This window comes from Lipotes vexillifer, unplaced genomic scaffold (genome assembly GCF_000442215.2).
Source record: "Lipotes vexillifer unplaced genomic scaffold, Lipotes_vexillifer_v1.1 scaffold361, whole genome shotgun sequence".
Lineage (NCBI taxonomy): Eukaryota > Metazoa > Chordata > Mammalia > Artiodactyla > Lipotidae > Lipotes > Lipotes vexillifer.
In genome coordinates, this window is record NW_006787562.1 from 520737 (window position 1) to 533847 (window position 13111).

At 45.5% G+C, this 13111-nt stretch overlaps 1 protein-coding gene across 6 annotated transcripts in view; it reads right to left on the bottom strand.

The window, feature by feature from the left end:
* The window catches only part of GRIA1 (glutamate ionotropic receptor AMPA type subunit 1), a 313635-nt gene that overhangs the window by 84974 nt on the left and 215550 nt on the right, over positions 1-13111 (bottom strand). For all 6 annotated transcript variants that reach the window (XM_007460314.1, XM_007460311.1, XM_007460312.1 and 3 more), the window contains one exon: positions 7943-8313. In XM_007460314.1, coding sequence (XP_007460376.1) covers positions 7943-8313 — 371 coding nt within the window. The remainder of the gene's footprint in view (positions 1-7942; positions 8314-13111) is intronic.

Consider the following 13111-nt stretch of genomic DNA (forward strand, 5'->3'; position numbering starts at 1 on the left):
GGTTAAGAATCTGCCTGCCAATGCAGGGGACACGGGTTCAAGCCCTGCTCCGGGGAGATCTCACATGCCACGGAGCAACTAAGCCCGTGCGCCACAACTACTGAGCCTGTGCTCTAAAGCCTGCGAGCCACAACTACTGAGCCCACATGCCACAACTATTGAAGCCCGCGTGCCTAGAGCCCGTGCTCCGCAACAAGCGAAGCCACCACAGTGAGAAGCCCGCACACCGCAACCAAGAGTAGCCCCCTCTCGCCACAACTAGAGAAAGCCTGCGCGCAACAACGAAGACCCAACGCAGCAAAAAAAAAAAAAAAAAAAAAAAAGGGGTTCTCTCCAGGAAAACGTAGATCCCAGGAAGATGTAGACAGCAAAAAAAAAAAAAAAAAAAAAAAAAAAGGGGTTCTCTCCAGGAAAACGTAGATCCCAGGAAGATGTAGACAGGCCTTTCTGGATATAGAGTTGTGGGGACTGTCTTTCTTTTAGTGCAGCGCTATTCACGGCCTGGATTTTCCAAGATATGTGAAAGGAAAGAAGAACATAACAATCAGTTTTTTATCCTTCGAACCAAAAATGAGGGCTGTAGGGGAGAGGAGAATTCCTTTAAAAAAAAATCTATAAATATGATATTCCAAGTGTGCCTAAATGCATTAAAGGCACAGTCGTGTTTTATACTCCCCAGCATTCTTCCAGGGGTCCCCAGCTGATGACCCACAAGCTGAGTCTAGGTGTGCTTTGGTTTCATCTGCAGAGTTCTCCTGGCAGTGACTGTCCAGGGCTGAGTGGGACCAGCCCCTTTTTAGCTGACACAGGCATGCCCAGTTCAGCACAGCTCCTAGCTGGCCCCTGTTATTGTGTTACTGAACTTATGCTGGTTATCTGTGTGACCTTGGCTAAGTCCCTTCCCCTCCCTGTAAGCCAGAAGCTTCACCTATCGAATTGGGATGGGGGTGTTGCCTACATTTTATTTTGTTTATTGCCTGCCTACTCTCCCTAGAAAGTAAGCTCTAGGAGGGTAGGGGTTTTTGTCTGCTTTGTTCGGTGATGTCTCCCGTAGCATCCTGAACCATGCCTGCCATATAACAGGTGCTAAATAAACATTTAAGGAGAGAATAAATGGTCCTGAACATCCCTTTTGGCTCTGGGAAACACTTTCTGAATGTTTGCTTATTGTGATTTTGGAGGGAAAAAAACCTCTCTTCTACAATTAAACTGACTTCCACAGCAATCTAGAGAGAAAGAGAGAATAATTTGACTTCCCCCTTGTTGGTGGCTGAGAGGCAGAAAAGATGCTTTTCATTTGCATGTCTAGCAAAGCTTTTACCCTCCTGTCACTGCCTTCCTTTGAATATTTCCATCTGGCTTGCATAGGCTCTGAAACTTCTACTCCTGTGCTTCACCATGGTCTGCAAAACTGCTCAGTATCAGAGCCTGGCTGTGGGTCTCGCCATCAGGTAGCAGACGGTTAAAGTTGAAAAGGAAGGAGGCACTGAGCTGGAGTCCCCCAGTGATGGGGGACACACTGTCCCTGCACAGATCACCCCTGTCACGGCTGCGGTACCTGTTAATGGCGAGGGGGACGCCATCAGGGGGAATGTACTGCGGTGAATCCTCTATGAACTCCTCCTGGTAGCCTGGCCTGCAGAGGCAGCAGGGTCCCGGCAAGGCTTCTGCCTTCAGTGGCCATGCCCAGGGCCTCACTCCCCTGGCAGGTAACACACCACAGGGCAGCGAGCAGGCAGATCCTGGGCTTGGTGTTTGCTGCGGTTGACTGGCACGATTTCAGGCTGCCCCACGGACCTTACTTCTTACACTTCTAAACTGAGTTTCCTGAACAACATCCTAGCTCAATGGCTTTCAGACTTTAATGCCCAGCTGCCCTGGGGGAAGGGGAGGGCTTGTGAAATGTGTGTTTCTCTCTCCAATTGCAGAATTTCCAATCCCACGGAATTAGGGTGGGGCCTGGAAATCTGCATTCTTAAGGCATCTCAGGTGATTCTGATGCAGGGTTCCCAGCAGAAACCCTCGCACCTGGTCCCAAGACCCAGAGCATCTAACACACGTTTCTTTTTTTTTTTTTTTTAATTAATTAATTAATTTATTTTTGGCTGTGTTGGGTCTTCGTTTCTGTGCGAGGGCTTTCTCTAGTTGTGGCAAGCGGGGGCCACTCTTCATCGCGGTGCGCGGGCCTCTCACTGTCGCCGCCTCTCTTGTTGGGGAGCACAAGCTCCAGATGCGCAGGCTCAGTAGTTGTGGCGCACGGGCCTAGTTGCTCCGCGGCATGTGGGATCTTCCCAGACCAGGGCTCGAACCCGTGTCCCCTGCATTGGCAGGCAGATTCTCAACCACTGCGCCACCAGGGAAGCCCTAACACACATTTCTTGCATCATCGCTGTGCACACATCCTTATGACCTGTTCCTTGCAGCAGTGAATCTGTGTACTGAATGAGGATTATGCTTTCTAAAGATAAACTATTTCACACATTCAGGCTGCTTCCGTCAACGTCCCTGAATGTTTATCCCCTTCTTTCCCCAGCAACACTCCAGTTACATCAATATGGGAAAGGGGAAGGCGTTTCCATGCCCATCTCAGGGAGGGAAGCGGGGAGAACAGGAGGTGGAAGGGGGAGGTTCCTCATCACCTCTCCATGCACTGTAATACTGGTTGCTCTGAAAGTTCTGTGTGAATGTGAAGGTCAGGCTGCCATTGTTTATCAGCTCTGTTCATTGGCTACTCTGTTCCCATGGTGAATCAGTCTCAGGGCCCTCCACAAGCACATTAACTGGGGCAGAGGCTGTGGTAGAGGGTTCCCAGAGACCTCCAAAGTGCTATCACTTCCCCGCTTTAGAATTCTTCTCGCTGAGAGTAATTATCTCTACTAGGTGGAAATAATTATCACACATTCTGTCACATTCTAAGATCAGGAATACAAGAGTTCTGAAAGTTGAAATCATAATTTCCTATTTTCCTCTCTTCCCCTAGGACCTTCCAAACCCCTCTCCTTTTCCTTACTAAGGTCATCCAATCCCAGCAAAGTAGAAGCCAAAGGGGAGGTAGGGTCCGTGGGAATAAAGAGTTGAAAGGCTCACTGTTAGTTCACTTGCAGGCAGTGGAGCCTGGGATGAGACTGAAGGGTAGGCAGCACTGGACTGGGCGGCAACAGGCCAGAGGCATGGCCTTGGTGACCTTAGAGAAAATCCCTTTCCCCTTTGGAGCCTCAGTTTTCTCATCTGTAACGGGATGGATGAACTAGATCATTCTCATGATTGGAGCCAGACCTAAAGGTCTCTGGAATTGTGGTGCCATGTTTTCCAAATGCTCCCTACCTCTTGCAGACACCATTGACTTTTCCCTCGCCTCCCCTTCAAATATCCAATCTATCAGCAAGGGCTGTCAATTCTAGTTTCAGAGTAGACCACTAATCCATCTCCATGCCCATCATAATTTCCATCACTATAATTGCCCCTAGACAGACGTGAGAACCTATCGCTTGGTCCCTCTGTTTCCACTCTTGACTATTCTCTGCTTTAATTCATTTTCCTCATAGCTCCCCAGAGTAGTATTACAGCATGTAAATCAGTCCTTCCCTCGCTTAAAACTCTCCAGTGTGTTCCCATTGCATTTAGAGTAAAACTTTAAATCTATACTGTGGCCACAGTGCGCGATCTGGCCTCTGCCTACTTCTCTTATAATACAGCTCTGTGTAAGCTTAGCTCCTTCTTACCTATCTGCTCCTTGGAGGAACTTTCTCAGAACACCCTGAGTCAGTCCCCTTTAATTCCACTTCCTTTATTATCTAGTGCTACGGCAGATTCATTTTATTCACAGTGCATCACAATTTATACATTCACAATTGTTTATGTAATGTCTGTCTTATACCACTGTACTTGCCATCACCTTGAAGGAAAGACTCCCGCCCCCCCATGCTCCATCATCAGTATATCTTCACATCCTCGGCACCCAGCACCCTGTGCTGCACCTCACGGGCAATTAGTAATATCTGTTGAATAAATGAATGACATTGGCCACAAATAGGGTCAAAAGCTACAGAAAGGAAAGTTGGGGGATCTAAAGATAAATTTTGCCTGGGATGATTTTTGCCCTTCCTTTAATATATCCCTTCTCAAAATGTTCCTGTCCCGGAAAAAAGAAATCTAAAGTATCTATTAAAAATAGGTCTTTGGGCACAAGACACAGGCCTGCAAAGGCAACTCATGGGTGGCATTCTTAATATCTTACCATCAACCTAATGAAAAAAGTTGTAATTTGTGATCATAGCTCAATTGAATTTTAACTTTGAATGTTAAAATAGGCTATATGAAAACAATTTCTCATAGAAACATTTTAAAGGGAGGAGAGAAGAATCTTGAAAGCAAATCAGCAGCATTTACTGGCATATATCACTGAAGGTGCTATTTACATCTTATTTTATCTATTCATGGTGCTGGTGAACAAAACATTGACTTGGGCGCTTGCCACTTCCACCTTCCTTGTCACTAGAAGTGATTGTGGGCCACTGTTCTGACTAATGAGATAGACAGAAGGAGATGTCCGCTTGGGGTGGGGAGTATATTGTTAAGCTTCTGGTTTCCTGATCCAAAGAGACGGAACTGGCTGCAGTACTTTTTCCCCCTCTTGCTGCTTGAACATGGACGTGACATCTGGGAGCCGCCATTTTGGGCATATGAGAAAAGGCTGGGGCAACCATAGCACAGCAGACCCCGATTTCACCGAACCATGAGCCACTGTCTGCCTCCACTCTCCTTATAAGAAAGATAACCCTCTAACTGTTCATGTTACTCTGGTCAGATTATTGCGTTACTTGCAGACAACCACATCTGGCCACGTTTCGTTGGCTTTTGGTTAATAGACATTAATATAAATATTGATGAGATTAAGAAAAGATAAAGCTACTTGTATATGCATGCAGATACATGCAATTTAGGTGGAACTTAATCCCCCAAGTTCTAAATTTGTGAGGATTTATGATATATTCTGTTAGTAAATAGCAAGAACAATTAATTGAAGCTTATTTGAGAAGATGTTTGAGTATAAAGAGCCCTTAAAAATACCTCCTGCTGTAGCCCCAGGGTGTCTAGTGCTATGCATATCAGAGGCTCACGAAACTTTGTTGACTTCATCGGGAAATATGTAAACAACAACAACAAAAGCTTCCACTGGTGTTTGCGCTTGTCTGCTTGGCTCTGGTTCTTATCACTGTCCTAGCATCCTTGTGTTTTTGTCTGGCCCTAGTGAGGTGAAGTATGTACCTTTTCTCTTTAGCATATATTCCCAACAAATGTTGTGATGCATATTCTGACTCTTAGCGGGGTTTATGCAGGTCCCTAAGTGCTGGAATTGGCTGAGCTAGGCGTGGTAAGCAAGAGTCCATCTCAAGTGGATAAAACTCCTTTTTCTGCCAGGTAGACTCTTCTCTCTGCCTGTCAGACCCCTAAATCCAAAATCCTTCCTCCCAGTCCCTCTGAGGGGGAGCCTCAGAAATACAGGTATTGCTGGTCTCAGGAGTGAACCACCGTTCTGCTTTGTCCGTGGACTTCCCCAGGAGAGAGAGGTCCAGTGGCTTTTCAATCAGTGTGAGCAGTGGCACCCTTTCTTCTAGTGAAGTTTAGCAGAAGTCCAATATAGAAAATCGATAAAAGAATTGAAAATAGCTTCTCTTCTGTTGTGCTTCCTATGTGCTGGCAGGATACTGTGTTACGGGTTCTATATGGGTATCAATCTCTTTTAAACCTCACAACAATACTAGGGTTGTTTCCCATTTTACTGGTGAAAATACAGAAGCATAGAGTGGAGTTGTTCTATTAAAAATGGGAAGGAAGGCAGCTGGGTTTCCTGTTTGGTCACCTCAAGGTCAATTCCTAAGGTAGCCTCGTGGAACCCTCAGGAGTCCTGGAAACACAGTTTGAAAATCCTCTTCTAGCCAGAAATCACAAACGCACATACCCTTTCAGGGGCAGCTGAGGCACACAGGAATGAAGCAGATCACCTGGGGGCTGTGGTCAAGTGGGGGATACACGCATCAGCTCAGGAGGGCAGCTGCCACTCAGTTTTGGACCATCATTGCCAAACTGTGCAGGTTACACAGAAACATGCCCGGTAGAGGATTCAGTTTGTGGGTCACTGACTTGAGACTTGAGGAGGAATGGTGAGGAGTGTGAAAACACAGCCTGAGGTCAGTCCACAGAGGTGCCATTAGCGGGTAAGATGCCCAGCCATGAAGGAAATAAAGGAGAAAACACAAGCCCAGGGGTCTTTTCAGACACATGCATGTTAGGATGGCCCATTATACTGACTAGTGAAGAATCATTTCTTCCCACTGTTTACCTACTGGCCTGAGTTATTTTTAAGCAAGCCCTTCCCCTTCTTGGTTGTCTCTGCTCTTTACCATGTGTTTGCCAGTACTGGCCAGGCATCCAGTCTCACACCTCTTCTCCCACGCAACCCCCCTGACTGTCTTCTTATTTAAAGAAAAACAAGAGTATAATGGTGAACGATGAGACAGTCTAAATTATACAGCAGGCAAGATGAGTCCTGAGGGAAGCTCCTTGGGAAGATTTTATTCCATTGCCACTTAGGAATATTGGTCCTCGCTGACACCCAAATGCGAACCAGACAGGTGGTAAAGATGCTTCAGGATGTGTCTGTGAGGCCTTGGTATTTATGCAGTTAGGCACCCAGAAAGTGAGAGTGTGTGCAAATCTATTCATGCAGCCAGATTCTAAGCCATGCCTCCCTGCGTGCTTTAGAAGCTTGGTATCTATAAGGGACTGCCTACTGATTAAAGAGCTCATAGACATTAGGCGACTGTAAAAGGAAATACAGTCAGCACTTATTTATTTGTGACACGATTTGTGACATGAACTTTCCAGAATATAGTTGAAAGAACGTTACGCACAGAGACAGAAAGGGGGTCAGTAAATTTGGGAATTGGTGTAGATTGGTAGTTTTCAGATTTCTTATTTCCCTTCTCCATTCCATTTTTTCCTTCTTCCTCCCTCCCTGCCTCCTCCTTTCTCCTTCCCTTCCCTTCCCTCCCCTCTCCTTTCCTTTCTGTTCCATTTTTCAAAAGAAATTGTATTCACAAGCCCAATATGTAAAACAGACAAAAATGGCGCTATTCATGTCTCCTGTGGGGGCTGAAACCTCACTGATTTGGTCACCCCAGTACTCTCAGTATGATGTCTGAGGCATTTCTAAGAAACTTCATTTTCCAACAGTAAGAAACAAATTTACGTCACCATTGGAGCTAGGTTATTTCCAAGATCTGTCTCAGAACCAAGAAAAGAAGAACCATTTTCTCTTAAAGATGAAGAAACCAAGGTCTACAAGGGCCAGGTGACTTGTCCAGAGACACACAGAAAGTGCTAGAACCAGAGTGAGAACCCGCTCATAATTCAGTGCTCCTTCTACCCGTCGGAAATAGTTCAGGACGGGGGTTGAATCTTGACCCACCTAGCTATTAGCTGTGTAACCTTGGAAAGATATTCAGCATTTCTGTGGTCCCTCATTTGTAAAAGGAGATAGAATGAGAATCCCACCTAATGCTTCTGCAAAGATTCAATGAAATAAGGCACGTAGAGGACTCAAAACCTTGCTTACTACATGTGGTAGGTTCTCAACAAATGTTAGTCGTACCATACTGTCCCCCATCCTTTCTCTGTACCTTTCGGCTACAGAACATTAGAGTCGTGATTGTCCCTGTTAATCTTGACAGAGCACATCACCCAGATAGCAGATAGAACTGGTCAAGACACAGGATGTGTCCATATAATCCACAGCATGCGACGGACAGCTGACAGTAGAGCATAGTTGAAAAACCGAATACTATAAAGTCTGGAAAAAATTCCCCCCCTTGATTTCCCAGTATTTGTTTTTTCCTATGTATATGGCATTGAGCAAAGGGGTTGAGAAGAGCTGGCTCACCTTGGAGAAATGTCACATCCTTGCTGCATGAAGGCTCCCAAGGAGAACCACAAGCTGTTGAATATCCCAAACTCATTGGACTGGTCGCTGGTTGTCTGGTCCCGCCCTTCCTCAAACTCTTCACTGTGCCATTCGTAGGGGCTGAAGCGGCTGACCAGGAAAAGGACAACACTCACTCCAATGTAGGCGAAAACAATACACATCCAAATCTCATAAGCCAAAGGATCCAGGAAGGAGAAGACCCCTGGCTTGGACTTCTGTGGCTTTTTTATCATGATGGAGATCCCCAAACTCATAAATGGTTTGGAGAAATCTATCACCTCTTCCCGGACCAAGGTGATAGTTAAAGGGGCCACGGCCACATCTGCTCTCTGCAAAAAAAAACACAAAAAAACACACAAAAAAAACGCCTTTGAGTTCAGCAGCTCTCTCTTCTCTTATTTTTCTCTTCACTGTGAATATTCTTTTGTAATCTTAAAGGATGTGAGAGTTGGAAAGAACCTTAGAAGTCCAAACCCTCCTACTCTCTATAAAATATTTATGGTAAATGGATGATCGGCTCAATATCTCACAGGAGAGATTATCCCGTTCGTTGACAGTTCTAATTGTTAGGGGAGTCTTCCTCACCTTATGGAAGGGGGTGTCATAATATCTGTTATTTTTTGCCTGCCCAGCAGCCATGCCTTCTTCCTCTGGAAGAAGAACTACTCCTGCCCCACGCTCAGTCCTCCTGGTTCAAATGGGACTGATCACCCTGGTTATGAGGTGAAGCATATCACCGAGGTTTGGCCATCGGTGTACACTACTCCCCTGGCCAGAATGGTTCATTCAAGGATGGCACAGGACCCAAGTCTCTTAAACGAGCTTGAGTCCTGAAAGTCAGAGTGAGAGATGATCCATGATGAAATCATTTGAGTCACCCTTAATTCAGGGCTTACCCTGGACTCCCTAGGATCATATGTCAATATACTCTTTTGTTTGTCCTCAGGAACGTGATCCAATCAGTCTGTTTGCTTAAGCCAGTTTGAGTTGGGCTTCTTTTACCTGCAACCAAAACAGCCCTGGCTAACAAGTGAAGGCAAATTTAACTCAGTAAATATTTACTGGGTGCTTATTATGCATAAGCCCTAGGCTGGAAGGGAAGCTGTGGTCTCTACACTCAGGGAATTACAAACTAGTAGGCGAGATTAGTACACACACACAAAATTTCCCAGTCTATAGACTGGAGGCATGCTGTCTAAGAGATACGAAATGCTACAGGAGGTCAGGAAGGAATTAATTCTGGCTGGGGAGATCAGGGACTGCACCATCAGAGAGGTGACATATAAATTGGCACTGAAGTGAGAGTAGGATTTCAACAGGTTGCTCGGGTACAGAATACATTCCCAGAGAAGGGAATCATGTGAGGAAAGTAGTTTCTCTCTGGCACAGAGAAAGTAAAGTAGTATCACAATTTTTTTTTTTTTCAAGGAGACTGCTAAGAAGTGCACAAATAACTCAGTTTTAAAAATTCATGTAGATAAACATAAAATGGTTGCAAGAAATGTTCATCTTTGTGCATCCAGCATGTGGAATCACCAGCCTTGCTTTTCTGTCTTTCCTACCTCTGCCTAATGGCAGAGGCACTGGCATCTCTGCTATAAAATCCACTGCTCTCTTGGCCTGAGATCAAGAGATCCTGGAAACCTAACACGGTTCCATGGACAGAGGCCATGACATTCATTTTTGAAACGAGAGGCATGTCTGTGCAAGTCTATTGGAGGCGGATGGCTTTCTCTTATGATGCTGCATAACAGTCCAGATGTGAGGCTGGGGACAGATGCTGTGCAGACTCCGGCCCCGCCCAGCTGCCGGCTGGTGTTGCTTAGGAAAGATTTCCTCTCGTTACTCTCATTGGCTGAGATTTTTGAGAAGGCCTTTTACATGGAATAAAAAGCCTGGCTTTAGAATGACTTAAGTTTCTCACTTATAGAAAGAAACTTTCTGTAAAGCAATGGGGGATTGAATCTGTATTTCATAGTAATTCTTTTTTTTTTTTCCCCTAACACCCATTGCATAAATCTTGATACTTTTTACAAACACTTACAAGCCATTGCCAGGAAGAAGATATCTCTTCTTTCCTCTGTAACCTAACATAGGTAGAAAAGGAATGGGGGAGAAAAGTCATGGAAATGACTTAGAGGGAATGACCACAAGTTACCCAAAAGGGAGGTGGGTGTCGAGCTTCTAAGGTGGTAAAGGGAATTGAATGGATTTGTCTGATGCCTCCGGATGTGAGTTAATAAAAGGGACTGTGAACTGGAAAAAAAGTCACAAAACCACCTGATCTCATTGCTTAGTTCATTTAGCAGTTCCAAGATTGATTCCACGGAACATTATTTTTAGAAGGATGTTCATAAGTATAACATGAAAATAAGCACAAATGTAAACAGACTACTTTGAGGTAGGACTTCTCAGAACCTTTAAAAGACCACTGTGCACTGAGAATTTCCAAGAGGGGTAAGTAGATACAGTGTTTCCAAAACTCTTTGGCCATGGACCCCTGCGGGTCTTCAAAAGGCACCCATATGCATAGGAGACACACACAGTGGGAGATGCTTAAGTTCAGTGACCTCATTTTGCAGATAGGAAACCCAGGTCCAGAGAGGAAGGGTGGTTTGTGCAAAGCAGCAGTGTTTTCAGCTTGTTTGATGTTGACTGAGAGGTCTCAAGAGTTGATTTCCAGCACCTGAGGAAGTAACTGGACCTCTGTAGGATCAGTCAAGGGCAATGCTCATCTGGGAAAGTAGACCTGGCCACTTTGCTTTGTGACTCACTGACCACGTGCCCTCGAGTGAGATGGTTGTCCTTTTGGATGTCAATTTCCTCTTTAGAAAAAGAGGCATAATAATTTTTGCTTTATCTATTGGAGAGCAGTGTTTTGTGAGAGTCAAAAGAATTCAAATACGTGAGGGTACTGTGACCTGTGGGCATTTCACAGGTGCTCAAAATTATTCTCTTAAACAGATGTCTTGTGACAGTGATTCTCAAACTTGAGCGTGCAGCACATCCAAAGCACCTTGGGGTTCTTTTTTTAAACCACAGATGGCAGAATTTCTAGATCACTGGGTCTGGAGAGACCTGAGAATTTGCATTTCTAACAAGTTCCCAGGTGATGCTGCCGCTCCAGACTTTGAGAACTACTGACCCAGGAGATCCCCAAACAAAATACATCTGGAAAAAATCTTGGGTAAAGAGTAAACCGTATTGATGCAGTAGGTAAAAGCAAAAATTGAAGAAAATTATCAGGGATGGAGATTCACTCTGAGCCAGGCACTGTTTAGGGGAGTACTTGCCACCCCAGCCCTGGGATGAAGGATTCAGGGGTAACCCTTGGAGGAGGTCAGTGGCTCGCAGGAGTCATGTAGCCAGTAAGCTGGCAGAGTCAGAATACAAATCCAGGTGTCTATCTCCCAAGTTCACTCTCTTTCTGCTTCATTAAGAACAGGCAAGAAAGTCACTGAGAATCAGGCACAAAGCCATACCCATGCAAGAAGCAGAAATTTCTTTTGCAGCCTGTGGCATCTGAGAATGCAGACACTGTTGCTGTTCTCATCACTAGTTAATAGTGGCCTTAGAGTCCAGTGCTCAGATGGTGTGATTTCTACAGAGGCGGTATGTCCCAGCATGCAGTATAAGAGACAGGGCTGCATGTCCCGACTCTGCTCTGTGTCCTTTGCCAAACTGCCTAATCTCCCTGGGTCTCAGTGTCCTCATCTATAAAATGTGGTAAATAATCATATCTACCTTCTGGGGTTATGAGGAGTAAGTGAAATAATATGGGTATTTAGCATAGTGCCTGCCATATACTACAATGCTGAAATGCTACTATTATAATTGTTGATAAGAGCAAAAGGTATCAAAAGGAAGGTGAGAGATACCCTGATTGACTTAGCCTTTTTAACAGGCACAGAAGGAAGAGATTTGGAGGCCTCCGAATGAATTTTTCTGATCTTGCTGGTTGTTTGTGGCTGAGAGATGCTTTCCCCAAACCCCTCTATTCTTCCTCGGTTGGGGGGGCAGTGCAGTAAACGAAAGCCAAACTGAAAATCCAGAGAGGGCATCCATTTGGGCCCATCGTGGAGTTTTCAGAATACAGTTTTCTTTTTGTTTGTTTGTTTGTTTGTTTGTTTGTTTTTTGCAGTACGCGGGCCTCTCACTGTTGTGACCTCTCCCGCTGCGGAGCACAGGCTCCGGACGCACAGGCTCAGCGGCCATGGCTCATGGGCCTAGCCGCTCCGCGGCATGTGGGATCTTCCCGGACCAGGGCACGAACCCATGTCCCCTGCATTGTCAGGCGGACTCTCAACCACTGCGCCACCAGGGAAGCCCCAGAATACAGTTTTTACTGGGCAGAGGGACAGGCCTTGTGGAGGTGAGGGGAAAGGGGAGGGCTAGCAGCTGAGGCATCCAGAGGTAATTTTGGTTTATCACTCATGAGCCAGTGACCCATGACTAATGGCTGGCTACTGGGGGGCTTGCCCTTAGGATAATCATATCATTGTTCTGCTCAGATCATAGGCCTTTTCTAAGGGAACATGGGATGAAGGTAAAGATGAATGTTGGTGGAGGTGAAAAGTTCACAGTAGTTGCCATGGGGATGACCTTAAGAGCTTGGTGGAGGTTCCCATGGAAACCAACCTCAAGATGCAACATTTATCACCCATATCTCTATCTTTCACCCGTGAAGCTTCCCAAAGGTGAGAAGCAATAGAGGAGGAGAGAGGGTAGAAGCATGTCCCCCTTCTCAACTCATTAACCATCTTCCCAGGTTATCTCAAAAGCCACCTTCCTAGAAAGGATTTTCTTTGTTCCATTTCTTTCTTCTTTGAATTCCCTTTGTATGGCTCTCATGGCCATCATGACTCCTATTGCCTTAATCTGAGACAATGAGATTTTAAAACCTCCTAAATGGTTGCTTCATCCTGACCAGAACTCCACACCGGCTTGGGGCTCGGCATATGCTTCTGTTCAGAAACCCAGCCTGGAGTCTTTCATTTCTATGAGTGAAGCTCTGATGGTCTCTTTCCTGCATGTGGTGGCAGGATTCTTCTTCCATTGCCTTTTGTTGTTCCTCTACTTAAGTACCTTCATGACCTTCCAGTGCCCACTGGATCAACCCACACTCTT